At 37.6% G+C, this 15,982-nt stretch overlaps 1 protein-coding gene across 1 annotated transcript; it reads left to right on the forward strand.

The window, feature by feature from the left end:
• The first annotated feature begins 1,786 nt into the window (after nucleotides 1-1,786).
• LOC147509808 (uncharacterized) lies at nucleotides 1,787-2,305 on the forward strand. Its single transcript, XM_086597924.1, has one exon. The coding sequence runs from the start codon at nucleotides 1,787-1,789 to the stop codon at nucleotides 2,303-2,305; it is 519 nt and encodes a 172-aa protein (XP_086454050.1).
• Nucleotides 2,306-15,982: the final 13,677 nt, after the last annotated feature.

A 15,982-nucleotide genomic window follows, 5' to 3' on the forward strand; every position in this document is an offset into this window, starting at 1 on the left:
ATTCATCTTCGATTACGATCAGTAATTCATGTGATATGAGATCAATTATCCAAAGATTGTTCTTAGACATCACATTGGCGCCGTCTATGCATCAAGAACAAGAAAATTTGAAGTTTTCTTCTTCTTTGATTTCGAATCCATAGTTTTGTTATGAGTTTGAGTGAAAGAAGAGTGACAGAAGTTTAGTAGTGAAGTGTGAATTGAATCATAATGGCTCCAAAGAAGATAGCGAATAGCAAGTGAGTAGATAATGATAATCAATTAATCACAAACAAGGAATACAAGAGCTTCGATAAGTAGGTAATACCAAGAGGAAAACATTGAAGTAGAAGTTTCACTTCAAGAAGTATTGAAGAGGTTAAGGGAAGTGGAAAAGAAGAATGTTATATTACTTAAGGAGAATCAAGAGATGAAGAAGGGAAGTCCTAGTCAGGTGGTAAAGGATCTCCGTGGGGAAGAGGATGAGGCGTGTAGTTCAAAATCAGTTAGTCACTTTACGGAAAAGGCATCGGCAAGAAGTGAAAGAGTTGCAGAAGTATCACCGATACCTGAAATTCCGATACCATAACCCATCACCAAGGAGATGATACAAGAGATGATGCAAAACCAGCTTCTCGAAAAAACTTCAACTTTGATAAGAAGACTGGCAGACGATGTCAGCAGAAATCCAATACATCAAAGTGTCAAGATGATGCCCATTCCACCGAAGTTCAAACTCCCTAAATACACTCAATACGATAGGACGTCGGATCCGGTAGACCATCTGTTTGGATATTGACACCAGTTTTCGATATACAAAGGAACAACATATCTTGATTAATTATTATGCAAGTCCTTCTATTCAATTTTGAAGGGGAAGGCGTTGAAGTGGTTCTGTTCTTTATAGGAATGGTCGATATTATGTTATAGAGAGATTGAGGAGAAGTTTTTGACCAATTATGGTCATCAGCGAGTAAAACCAAAGCAAGTGTCAATTCTGTTCCAGCTCAAGCAAGGAAATAAGGAGTCTCTGAAAACCTTCTTGTCGCGTTCCAAGGTAGGGGCACAGCTCGTAGAGCATTTAGATGAATAAAAAATGACACCAGTGATGGCATTTCAGACAGGTCTTATTCTAGGTTCAGCTATGCACAAGTATATGCTTCGAAAGGATATCAAACTCTGAGAGAGTTGTATGATAAAACTGAAAAAGATGTGCATAGTTGAAGAAGATATTCTGGCAGCATCGGTTCAACCAGTATTACAGGTATCGGAATCAAATAAGTCTGCTAAGGACAAAATTATAGCAAATCCAATAAGAGGAAATTGGCTGACTCTTATCCAAAATCAGAAAACCAACCGCCAGAAAAAAAAGTTTGAAAGATCACTAAAAGAGGAGTTAGATCCAAACAATTATATCACCATTAATACTACAGTGGAGGACATTTTAAGGAGGGTGGGGCAAAAGAACCTTATTTCCAGCATCCGACTCACAAGCTTTGAGAGATAGCAGATAAACCCTTCTGCAATTTCCATAAAGTGAAGAATCATGAAACAAATAAGTGTCTTCAACTGCTTAGAGAAGTAGACAGATTAATGCGAAATGGAAAGCTTCGGGAGTTCAGAGCGAATGCTAGACCGGAAGTAACAGCTATGGTGAATGATAAACCCTTAGGGGTGATTAATATGATATAAGATTATAAGGGATAAAATCCGAAAGATATCAATAGTGAAAGAGGTGCTAGAAGTGAACGTAGAGCCGATACCGGTGAACCCTTCATTAGTAGCGGCAAGCATACATGGAGCTATTATGTTTGTTCTTGATGATCTATCAAAGGTAATATTACCTCATGATAATGCTTTGTTGATTACAGTAAGGATATCAGGATATGATGTGCAAAAGGTACTGGTTGATTGTGGAAGTTCAGTCAATATTCTGTTTTGGAATGCATATACGGGTATCGAGTTTGATGAGTTACATCTGAAAGAACCGCAGTTTAATCTGTTTGGTTTCAATGGAACCTCTACTAGGCCAGCTAGGGAAATTAAATTACCAGTAAGGGCAGGTCCACAGACAATTATAACTAAGTTTATAGTCATCAAGCATCATTCAGATCATAATGCTATTTTGGGAAGAAAGTGGATACATGCTATGAGAGCAGTTCCGAGTACTTTCTACCAGCTGGTTATTAGATTTTTTACTGTTTATGGGCCACATGAGATAAGAGGTGATCAGTCAAAATTCGAGAAATGCAATTTTGTTACTGTGAAGGGTATGCTGAAAGAGAAAAAAGTAGACACTGGGGGCGTCTCGGAAGACACCAGATAGCAATTAACAGAAGTTGTCACACCCCGAATTTCGACTGAATTCGGAAAAAACATTATTTGTTCCCGACTCTTCGATCTCCGAGGTGTGACGCACTCTCAACTCCCAAAAACCCATAAACAGTTTAAATATGCGGATAATTAAAAACTAATAAAAATTTCAATTAAACAAATGTCCTCTTCATTACAAAAATTCATCAAATAAGATTAGGTTACAAATCTCTTTTCAATAACTCTTTAATTAAAATTACAAATGAAAATACAAATAATATTTCCTCAACTGAAAATCTATATCACCTTAAGGGAAAACAAAACCTATCTTGAAATGCAACGCTAACGCAAACCACAAGCAGCAACCAATCTTTTTCAACACTAAACCTGTCAAGACTTATCAACTGTGTTCATTTAATGAACACACCCGATAAGCAAACATGCAAATCAGGTCAGCATTATAAAAATGTTGGTGTGAGTAGCTCTAAAATACAACATATACTTATACCAATATATACACAAACCATACGGCAGTTAGTTCCTCTACCGAGGCGCCGTAACTTTCAACAACTAATACAACATCCTTAAGTACAATAATCTAGGCAGGTAGTTCTCCATCGAGGCCTTTAACTTCCAACAACTAATACAACATACCATACGATAATAAAAGGCATTTAGTTCCTCCACGAGGTTTTTTAGGTTCTAACTAAACTACTAACCAGCCAAACATATACAATCATCTATCTAGAGATATATCATTTACCAACATATTACCATAATTATATTAGTTTAAACTTTCTTTGTGTGTCCCTAAAATTCACGTCGTATCTATGTCTTACCTAGTTTCCCTGGCTACCACAATCGCTACCCAACGCCGAACATGTACATCCACATGCCTCCCCTTACATAATGAACCACTCTGTGCATAACCACCCTGAGCGGGATGCCACACACCAGGTAAATCCTCACACGGAAGCCATTATGTAAGTAATGCCACTATTCGGCATAAAATATCGCGCGTCTCGTTCTATTTTGTGAACGGAATAATCAAGCCACTATTCGGCTACGCCAGAGGGGCCATTCAGATTCACTGAAACGCCAGAAGGGCCAATCACATTACTTACGCCCGAAGGCCATTCAACTTTCACTGAAATGCCAGAAGGGCCAATCAAATTACACACGCCCACACAGGGCAGATCACATGAGTTGTGGTAGTCAGGTTCTAGGATTTTCGTTACGTAATTTATTCAAGTGTCATACATTTATGACTCATAAACAACTTCACTATATCACGTGCATGTCAAATATATTATTGCACTAAGCCACAATATATATAAATATCTCAATTGTATCTCATAACCACTTTCATTCTTTCACGTGCCAATGCATTATTGCACTACGCCACACTCCCGTGGAAAATATTCATAATTACTCTACTAGCATCTCACAGATAACGTAATGTAGTGTTTATACATTTATGTCTCCAAAACTATTGCATTATATATATATATATATATATATATATATATATATATATATATCCCAACATATTATATAATATCACAATATCAACGTCAAATCTTAATTAGATAATGACCACCAAATTTATACAATTTACAACATAAAATGCAACACAATTAAACAGTCCACAGTCCACAATCAAAGCCCAATATATATATACTTTACACACTACTCACGTCAAATCTTAATTAGATAATGACAAACAACGTTATATAATCTTCGACAATATTTTATTATTATATTTGTCCATATTCTTAAATATGTGAAAAACGGGAAAAAGTCAACATTCCATAGTCAACGGTCAACAGTCAAAGTCAAAGTCGACACGTCATGGTCAAAGTCAAACTGTCATGGTCAAAGTCAAAGTCAACACGTCATGGTCAAAGTCAACGATTAAAGGTCAAAGTCAAAGTGTCGTTTCCATGTTCGATAGGTTCATGGCTAAGGTCAATGTGCATGGCTCATGGGCTCATGGGCTCATGGCTAAGGTAATGGTTCGGACCCAACTGGCCAAGCCCAAACCTTAGAACCCAAAAGTCTAAACGTTGAAAGACCCATTTGGATCTCTATTTTAAGTCCTATGGATTGGCCCCAAACAATATTAGAAACTGGCCCAAAACAGTTAAGTGGTTCGGCCCAAAAACTTTAAATTAAACTGGCCCAAATTAAACAAATATAAAATGGCCCAACCCACTAACTAATATCAAAACCGGGCCCAAAACAAAACCAAAAAGAACTGGCCCAAAACTTGACATAAAAACCGGCCCAAAACATAAATAGATTTTTGGGCCCAACCAAACAAAACTGAAATTTGGCCCAAGGCCCAACCAATCTAATCCAAACCCGGGCCCAAGGTCCAAGCCCAAAACAGCCATCTTCTTCCTCCAGCAGCCACCCAAATCGGTCACCGTCGACCTCCACTCGACCACCCAATACAACCCCGCGGTTTTAATCCTTGTTACAAACCCTATCACATTAACAAAAGCAAAACCCCCATTCACTAACTAGATAGCCCATCCTCAAAACTAGATCTACAATTTTGGACCGCCATTAATGGCTTGCTTCAAGCTCTACTCGACACCATTTACATCCCCCCACACCCACACTACACTACCCCATCATCATCAAACCCAAACAACAACAATTCGCTTAACCAAAACCACTGGGCGATTTTCTGGCCGCCATTAACACAGTTGTTCAAAGCTTCTAACAGCCCAGTAAACCAACAGTCGCGCCCCATCACCAACGATCAGTCACCCCACTATCACCCATCATAATCCCACTACTCCAAACAACCTAACCCAACAAAACAAAACAACCAATTAAAGGGCAGCACGATTTCTGCAAGGCTGACGCCATTGATTCGGATTTACAGCTTTGATCGCCCCACTACCCACCCTCCAATACCAACAACATAACTAAAATGGTCGAACGATTCATGGGACTCATGCCTCCATTAACAACGCTCCCAAGTTTGGAACCGTTCCCACAGTTCAATAAAATGTAAGGACACCCCCCTACAGTATCGAGTTCAACAGTTTAACCAATTTTTAATGATAGGACGAATGATAATAACAGTATAATGAACTGAAAACAGGAGCAGGAACTTTTAACAAAATACACCGATACACGGAAAACTATAAATTTGGTGAAATAGCAAAAATAGCTACTCACAATAATGAACAGTTCGACAAAATCCTCCTAGTCCGAGTCGTCGCGCTCCAACGCTCCAGCAAACGGGTTTTTAGCTCTGCCTCCATTTTTAATATTTTTTTATTATCTTCAAAACCCTATTCTCTAGAACAATGTGTTTATATACTTGGGTTCGAAACCCAAGCCCAACACAGACCCGGGCCTAAAAATCAGGCCCACGTATCCAAATCCAATCCAGCCGATTTTTAAATAAATAAATTTAATTAATTAATAAATAGATTAATACGTATTTTAAATACGGGCATTACAGAAGTCTTATCTCCGAAGTACGATACCAAGAAACATTAGGAGGATTTGAGGTTTACATCAGAGATGAAGACAAAAGTGGAAATGGTTCCAAGCAAAAAAATGGAAGAAGTGCAAAAAGTCAATATCAGTCAGGACAATGAAAGTTGCTTCACTTTTATCGGAACAGAGATGAATGCAAATATCTGACAAGATTTGGTGGAGTTATTAGGGACAAATAAAGATGTATTTGCGTCATCGATGGCTGATCTTTCAGGTATCGATCCTTTTATATGTTCTCATAAGCTGAATATGCGAGAAGGACCAATTCCATTACATCAAAAGCATAGGAGAGTCAGGCCGATATACGCAAATGCGGTACAAAATGAAATTCAGAAGATATTGGAAATGTGGAATCATCAGGGAGATTGATAATTCAGAATGGGTTGCAAATATTGTTGTTGTCTCAAATAAGAATGGCGAGGTTAGAATCTGTGTGGATTTCACAAATGTTAACAAAGACTGTCCCAAATATTACTATCCGATGCCAAGAATTGATGAATTGGTTGATAGAACAGTCTGCAATGGGCATTTAGGATATTTTCAAGTTATAATGACAATATTGAACCAACTGAAAACAACATTCGTTGTGGAAGGAGGCATTTATTGTTTCCTCAAAATGTCATTTGGTCTAAAAAATGCTGGAGCAACGTATCAGAGGTTGGTCGAGAAAATGTTTAGACATTTGATTAAACTGATTGTGGAAGTCTATATCAATGATATGGTGATAAAATCAAAAAAAGCAGAGGATCATGTTAAAGACCTCGATACTGTGTTCCAAATATTCAGACAATTTAATATGAAGCTCATCCCCGAGAAATGTACTTTTGGTGTAAGTTTAGGGAAATTTCTTGGGTATATAGTCACAAAAAGAGGTATTGATGTTAATCCAGACTAGATTCAAGCTATTCAGCAAATGCTTTCTCCAAGTACTAGAAAGCAGATACAAAAGCTGATAGGAAGAATAATAGCTTTGAATAGGTTCATATCAAGAACTTCCGACCGATGTAAACCCTTATTCAAGTTGCTGAAAATGATTTAAAGTTCATATGGGAGGAAGAATGTGAAGGGGCATTCTCAAAATTAAAGAAGTATCTCCAAGAAGTGCCAACATTGATAAAGTCAGAGGAAGGTGATACTTTATTTTTATATCTAGTAGTATCGGATTTTGCTATTAGTTCGGTATTAGTAAAAGTGGAAAATGGAGTTGAGCGATCTGTTTATTTTCAATCCAAGACCATGCTCGAGGGTATTCGATGCTAGAAAAATATACATTAGCTCTCCTCTATTCTACTCAAAGGTTGAAACCTTATTTCCAATCCCACTCAGTCATTGACATGACGAATCTTCCGTTAAAGCAAACTTTAGCCAAGACAGCCAAGTCGGGAAGAATGGCGAAGTGGTTAGTACTTATTAATGAGTTTGGGATTGAATATAGGGATAGAGTTTCAGAAAAAAGCCAAGTATTAGTAGATTTCTTAGCGGATTTTCCTGTTGAAGATGAAAATTGGAAGATTGAAGAAGATATTTGCTTAAATTTGCAAGAACCTGGTGATGTGATGGATGAAGATGATCCATGGGCTGGCACAAATGGATGGAGACTTTTTGTCGATGGATCACCAGGACCAAAGAGATGTGGTATCGGAGTTGTTCTGATAACCCCTGAAAATCAGAGATTGGAGTCAGCAGTTACTCTGGGATTTCATGCATCCAATAACAAAGCAGAATATGAGGCATTGATTACAAGATTGAAAATGGCCAAATCGCTAAATGTCAAAAAATTATCTGTATTCAGTGACTCTCAATTATTGGTAAACCAAATCAATGGAAGATATTCAGCAAAATGCGATAACATGATCGATTATTTGAACTTTTAGAGTGAAGCTCAAAAACTTCAGCAAGATTAAATTTCAGCACCTCGATCGAGGAGAAAATTGACATGCAAATGCACTGGCATATGTAGCAGCTATGCTTGAAAATACAGAAGGATGTCTATTGCATATTGGTTTTCAGCAAGACCCAAGTATCGATATGAAATATTTAGAGGTTATGGAAGTAGATACGCTGGGGGCGTCATGGTTAAGCAGCTATGTTTCTTTTTTGTCTAAAGGTGAATTACCAAAGGATAAAAATGAGGCTAGAAGGCTAGAAGCAGGGGCGGAAAGATATCTATTAATTGATGATGAGTTGTATCAGAAAAATCCAGGTGGACCACATTTAAAATGTATATCGCAGGCCGAGGCTATCCAAATTATTGCGGAGATGCATGAAGGGGAGTATGGAAATCATTCGACGGGGAGATCTTTAGCTAATGTAAACTTCCTTTGTTGGGTGGTTAGGTTTTCTTGAGGGATGCCCAAATATTTAGGAGTTTTCCAAAGGGAAAGATTCCAAGATACGTGTTAAGATGGTTGGCCAATGTCAATTCGAAAGGCCGTTCTATACTTCTTTATGTCTGTCTAGAAAAGGGGAGAAGAATGGATTATATTTCAGCATCTATAATGATATAGAGTGCCATTAAGAAAAGAACTCGTATTGTGGCATGGGTACTGTAGGTAGTGCTTGGAGTACCCTAATATCCATGGTTTTATCTGAAAATTCCTCCAAAGATATTTAAAAGAATGTGACTAATAGAATGATATATATACTAAACTGATTCGATGATTTATGATGGGAAGAGAAAGCAAAAAATAAGTGATACGCACACAGAGATATACGATTAACATGGCAAAAACCCCTTCACAGGGAAACCCCACGCCGTCATCTTTCACAAACAACGGAAAAACAAATCCACTAATAAATCAATCAGTTACAAAATAGAAATAGTCACAACGGGGATAAAGTCCCATGATTACCCGAATACTGTAATTCTCAATATTGCAACCTTTCGCTTCCTCTCGCAAGAAGAATATCCACTCCTTTCGCAAGAACCACCAACAATGAGAAAAGGTGTGTGAAGTAATCAACTTAGTGATCTCATATAGTCACAACAATAAGATCACTAGATTGACAAGATCAATAAGTTTTTTTTGGAAACACACTTCAATATCTCCATAAAACCCTATGGTAGAAAAGCTATCTTCGACTGTATGAGTTTCTAACTTTATAAACCAACTCAAAACTCCCTCAATCAAATATGTTATGATACTCTTATCAAAAAGTTTAATCTCCAAGAATCTCGCATCTGTTTGGATCCCTCATAACCAAAATCAGTTTTGATTGATATCCAATATCTTCTCGCCAATCTCTTTTTCTTCCATAGTTACCACCGAACTCCACTTTGACTGATGGACCCAGAACATTTTTTAGGCATGAAATGGGCCAAACACAATATGGGCTTTTCATTATCAGTTCGATCTTCAATGTTCATTAAGCTGCCTGCAAGTTGAGTAACACCATCTACGCCATCCGACCTAAACCCTATAAGGGATTGTTCATCTAGTTAGGGATTATAGGCATTTTCAGTTTGATTTACCTTGTCTACACTACCTAGAAAATGTTGTCCTCCTTGAATTTCCCAAAGGCGCTATTCGCTAAAGAGTAACTATAGAGAAAATTTATTCATGTAATCATGCCCTTGTTGTTGATGAATCTATTGATGCTAAAAGGAAAAGACATAACTCACTTTGTGGCTGCTTTTGTGCATTGTCATAAAGTATGATGTTAAGTATGGAGCCTGATCACCACGTTGTTAGTTTCCAAATCGGAATTGGAAACATGGACCCGCCATCACTACTTCTCCTAATCGGTGATGAACAAGTAAATTGGTTTTGGAAACCAATTACTACTTTGGTTCCTCACGTTCTCTATAATTACCCCAAGGTATTTGAGAATTAATAAGACACAACTAAGAGAACTCATAGTGTACGGGGCGCGTAGCGAGTATATTATTGGAGCAATAATTAGTGTAAGGCAATAGCCAAATTTGTGAGTGTATTATGATAGTGTAATAGCATAAATTTGTGAGTGCCAAAAATGTGTGCGTGTGAGAGAGAGATTGGTGTTTATGTGAGGCTCATGACATTGTAAACAACTTTTTGATTATAGTGGATTTTGGTGCGTTTGTGGACGTAGGCAATTGCCAAACCACGTAAGTTCCTTGTGTTCGTTTATTCTTTGTTCTTTCATTATTGCTTTAGTGGTTGTATTGGTGCTCTTGTGTTTGTCATTGATTCCAAGATCTTGAGGATAATTGTCGTTAGTCGGGATTACTGTGATCTTTAATTCCTAACAACTGGTATTAGAGCGTGGTTTGTGAATCAAATTATTGAAGGTGTTCAAAGAAATTCTTGAGTGGTGAACTCCGCCGTTGTTTGAGACAAAGTGTTTGAAGAAAATTTCTTGAGTGAAGATTACTCCACCGTAGTTTGGTTCAAGTGGGAGCAATGACAACCGAGAAGACGACAACCATGGTTGAGAGATTTGATGGTACAAACTTTGGCTTTTGGAAGATGCAAATAGAGGATTATCTTTATCATAAAGATCTCTATGAACCGTTGTTAGGATAGAAGTCTACAATGATGGAACAAGGAGCATGGGATTTGCTTGATAGAAAAGCATTGGCGACAATCTGATTGAGTTTGTCTAAGTCCATAGCCTTTAACATGAAGAATGAGAAGACGGCAGTGTCTCTCATGAAAGCTCTCTCAAGTATATATGAACAACCCTTTGCGGCGAATAAGGTACATCTTACAACAAAACTCTTTATATTGAGAATGTCTGAAGGAGATTCTTTCAGAGAATATATCTTAATTTGTTCAATGAGACCAAAGACCAACTTGAGTCAGTTGAGATCACTTTTAGTGATGAGGTGATGGCTTGCGCAATTCTTGGGTAAATTGTAGGAACCGTTATTTCAGAACGACTATTTCTACAAACCGCGAACACCACGCGCAGCGGAATTAATGGGTGTCCACGATTTATGATTGGAGAACATACCTTTTCATATCCGATTTTGATAACTCTGAGAATCCAAGCTTTATGAATCTGAAATCAACCTCTTGATCTTCTGTTGTATTCTTTTATAATAGATTGGACGTTGTGTGGACAACGATCTACCAACCCCCTTCTTTCTCTCAAGATCATAAACAAATTCAGATATACTTTTCTTGCCTATTTTTCTAATCTAATGAATAGTGAATAGGTTAATTTCGGCTAGAGAGAAAGAGTATTCCATTTATAGGCTACAACAGGGACCATGAGGAGAAATTAGGGTTGGGCCTCCTGACGGGCTTGGGCTTCCCATGTTTGCCCCGAACACATGGCCTAAGTCCGTCAACAAATGGCTTATTCCACTAAAGGCCATTGTTGCACTACTGCCCTAATCCCAAATTACGTGTCAGTGTTTATGGGCTCCATATTATATGCTCATTGATCTCCCCGTGTTTAAGAGAACACACGGCCCAAGTCCGTCAACAAATGGCTTATTCCACTAAAGGCCATTGTTGCACTACTGCCCTAATCCCAAATTATGTGTCAGCGTTTATGGGCTCCATATTATATGCTCGTTGATCTCCCCGTGTTTAAGATATCGAATGTCCGTTGATTAAGTCAAGTTACTGACAACTACATTAATCAACTTCTTATGTCCTTGAGTAGTACCACTCAACCTCATTGTCATGTCGGAATAAATCCACCTGCAGGGTTTACATGACAATCTTTTTGAGCTCCTCAAGGGGACATCATCAACCCGACTTCTTGCAGGACACGAATTCCTTCTATAATCAACATCACACCTTACATACAATGTCATTACCCAATCTATCGAGTTTGCTGATTCACAAATGAATCTCACTCATTAATGATTTAAAGTAATGTACAATGCATATAAGTGCCTGTTATTATATCCGGATTAGGAGGACAAACATCCATAATAACAGAGGCGTTTGTTCTCTTATATAGTCAGTATAAGGAGAAACAACCTCACTTGGTCCTGTTCAATACACACAAAGTGTACTAGTGTAATCCTATAGTCAAGATAGACTAATACCAGATTATACTACAACCATACTAATGGTTTGTCCAAATCCATCTAGGTTGTGAACAATTAGTTATACTTTATAAGGTACTGATGATATGATCTTCTGTGTGTTCACACCATATTATCTACAACATAAAGTATTAGACACATACATATAACTAATAACATATATAATATGCATAACATTTGCTCATATGATTCTCATTCAAAATATAAAGAATTAGAGTTAATACAAAAGTAATGCTTTTAGTATATAACCCTATCAGATGCCACCGAGTTGGAAAGCCACAGATTCTGTAATTAGTGGTTCTTCTGGTAAATCTAAGTTGAAATAGGATGAAGTTGTTAGTATAATACTAACCGAGGAGATCCGAAGGCAGTCGGATAATGCCTCTACTTCAGACTCTGCATTGATCACAGAGAGTAGAGGAATGAGTTCATACAAAGGCCGACATCGGTCAAAACATTGAAAGGGGAGATGGAAATCACATAGCCTTGATGATGTTGAACAGGAACCTAGATATACAAGTGATGATTTGTGTTACAATTGTGGCATGTCAGGCTATTACAGTTATGAATGTAAAGCTCCAAGAAATAACAACAAGAACAAGAATCAAGATGTTAATGTTGTTGAAATGGATGATGACGCATTGATATGTTTTATGGAGAAGAACAATTAGGAGTCTTGGGTCATAGATCAAAGCGCATCGTTCCATGTTACTTCAAATATGAAGTTCTTTGAGAACTACACCAAAGGTGACCTAGGCAAGGTATTCCTTGGTGATGATCAACCTTGTAACATTGTTGGCAAGGGTGATGTGCAGATCAAGTTGAAAAGGTTTGCATGGAAATTGAGGGATGTGAGACATGTCCCTGATTTAAGGAAGAACTTGATTTCTGTGGGGCACTTGGCGGATGAAGGTTATGTGACAACCTTTAATGGTGATGCTTGGAAAGTCTCTACGGGTTCTATGATAATGGCAAAAGGAAAGAAGAGTGGTACTCTCTATAGGACTATTGATGCATGTGGTTCATTTGCTATTGCGTATAGCAAAGAAGATCCGGATGTGTGCCACCAAAGACTTGGTCATGTGAGTGAGAAAGGAATGCAAGTCCTGGAAAACTACCCATGTTACAGTTGACTGAGTTTGGCTTCCATGAGAACTGCATTGAAGAACAGAAGTGGGTAAGTTTTCAGAATGTAGGCAGAACTTTGAAAGCAGAAAAGCTTGAGTTAGTCCATATAAATGTCTGGCGGCCAGCTATAGTCTCCTCCCATGGCAGAAAGTCATATGTTGTGACTTTTATTGATTACCACACAAGAAAGGTGTGGGCATATTTCTTGAGACATAAATCTGAGGATTATGGAGTGTTCAGGAAGTGGAATGCTAAGGTTGAAAATAAGACAGACTTGAAAGTAAAAGAGTTGAGATCCGGTAATAGAGGAGAGTACGTTGATGCAGGTTTGAGGAATGATTGTGCAGATAATATATGGAATGGAGATGGAATTTACTTTGTGAGGGATGCTTCAACTGAACGAGGTGGTAGAGTGTATGAACAGATCACTGACAGAAAGAGCTAAGTGTATGCGTATACTAGCAAGGATGCCCAAGCAGTTCTGGGTAGATGCCATTAACACAACAGCTTACTTGATCAACAAAAGACCGCCAGTATCATTGCCACGTACTGATGGCGGTGTGCCCCAGTGCTATGATAAAGCATTGGAGGTTGATGAGGCGAGCGAGTGGGAGCTTGCAATGAAGAATGAGATGAAGTCCTTCATCTCTGATTACATAGTGATATTCTCTCCAGTTGTGAAACTAAATACTACAATGTCAGTGTCGAGTATTGTTGCAGTAGAAGATTTACACCTTGAGCAGTTAGATGTGAAAATTGTCTTCCTCCATGGTGACCAAGAGGAAGAGATGTATGTGCAGCAATGTGAGTGTTTCATTGAATTGGGTAGAGAGAATATGGTATGCAAGCTAAGAAAGAGCTTGTATAGTTTGACAAAAGCCCCTAGGCCATTGTACATAGTTTGCACGCGCCCAGATATTTCCCGTGCAGTGGGAGCTGTTAGCAGGTTGATGACCAATTGTGGCAAGCAGTACTGGGAAGTAGTGAAGTAGATATTGCGGTATCTAAGATGTACTACTGATGAATGAATATGTTGTGTGAGGGGTGATGTGTACTTGCAAGAGTATATTGATACACACTTTGCAGGTGAACTTGATCGCAGGAAAGGCACTACTGATTATATGTTTACAGTGGGAGCTACTGTAGTGAGCTGGGACTCACAATGGACATAGACAGTGACTATTGAGAAGCTGAAGCTATGTCTAGCTTCAGTTGGTCTTCTAGTTTGAAGATCGTAGATGAAGCGCACCATTATGCATTGGAAATGCATGGAGTTGATTTACTTTGGTTATCAGTCTCCAAGTGGGAGATTGTTAAGTATGGAGCTTGATCACCACGTGGTTAGTGTCCAAATCGGAATTGGAAACATGGACCCGCTAGCACTACTTCTCCTAAACGGTGATGAACAAGTAAATTGGTTTTGGAAACCAATTACTACTTTGGTTCCTCACATTCTCTATAAATACCCCTAGGTATATATTTGAGAATTAATAAGACGTAACTAAGAGAGCTCATAGTGTACGGGGCGTGTAGCGAGTATATTATTGGAGCAATAATTAGTATAAGACAATAGCCAAATTTGTGAGTTTGTTATGATAGTGTAATAGCATAAATTTGTGAGTGTCAAAAGTGTGTGTGTGTGAGAGAGAGATTGGTGTTTGTGTGAGGCTCGTGATATTGTAAACAACTCTTTGATTATAGTGGATTTTGGTGCGTTTGTGGACGTAGGCAATTGCCAAACCACGTAAGTTCCTTGTGTTCGTTTATTTTTTGTTCTTTCATTATTGCTTTAGTGGTTGTATTGGCGCTCTTGTTTTGTCATTGATTCCAAGATCTTGAGGATAATTGTCGTTAGTCGGGATTATTGTGATCTCTAATTCCTAACATATGGGACGATTTTTTAACAAGAAGTTTAATAAAAATTTATTACGGATTTAAAACGTAAAAGCTCGGCAAAAAGGCGTAAAAGAATGTTGGCAAAATAAACTGGTATAAAACGGAAAACGGGTTTAAAACGTAAAAAACACAATAAAAATGGGAAAAAAATAACGATAGACATAAGAATTTTGTTTGTATAAGACTGAAAGAAATCACAAATAATGAAAATGTAGTGAAAATGTAGCAAACTTTAAACTAAAAAGTTTTAAAAACCGTCATTCTACAAGTGATATTTAAAAATTTCTTGCCTCAACACTACAAGACAAATTGGCAAGTACCAATTAAAATAATTTTAGAGGTTGCAATTTCATAAAGAAGGGTAAGGGTGAGAATAAGAATATGAAAGTTTTAGATAATAAATTATGTAAATTTTCAAAATAGAAATAGAAAAATTTAAAACAGGATATTTTGAAAATATCGTAATATACGCATTTAAAACGGTTTTAATTGTTAAATGAAATGATTTTAAATGAAATCTCGGGTTTTAAATATATATAAAATTCCTCTTCCTCTTTTCGGGTTTTAAACGAGTCTTTTAAAAAAAAACAAAGTACCTGGTGACAATGCTTTTGTGTCGTAATTACATAACTAATAAAGTTCTATTTTCATCCATGGCGTCTTCTTTGCAAATTGGATAAAATCCTTTGATTAACCATTTAAACTGATCGAGCTTTCTGAATTATATTTTTTCGGCACATGGGAGTTTGGCAATATATGGGGTATCATCTCCGTGAATGGGCTAGATTGCTAGGGTCTGAGGCCATCAATAACACTGAAGGTAAACCAAAATTTGTGAAATTTTGTAATGTTTAATCTGTCGACATTTAATTGCCTTCTTAAGAGAGCACTATTGTTGACTAGTTAACTCTTTGGAGTTTCTTCTCGACTTGTTTTCTATCAATATTGGATTATATTGACGCGACACAAGTGTCCCAGCCACACTTGTAAGCTGGCCACACTCACTTCTAAGTCACTGTTTCACTTGTTAAGCAGCCTGCCCTTGTTAAGCTGCAATCTCCAAATCTTTGCTGTTTCTGGAAAGAGATAACGAACAAAAAATGCAACGAATTTTGGTTTTGGTTTCAAAAAATAAAATGTACTTTTTTTTTAATAAAA

This window comes from Coptis chinensis, chromosome 3 (assembly GCF_015680905.1).
Source record: "Coptis chinensis isolate HL-2020 chromosome 3, ASM1568090v1, whole genome shotgun sequence".
NCBI lineage: Eukaryota > Viridiplantae > Streptophyta > Magnoliopsida > Ranunculales > Ranunculaceae > Coptis > Coptis chinensis.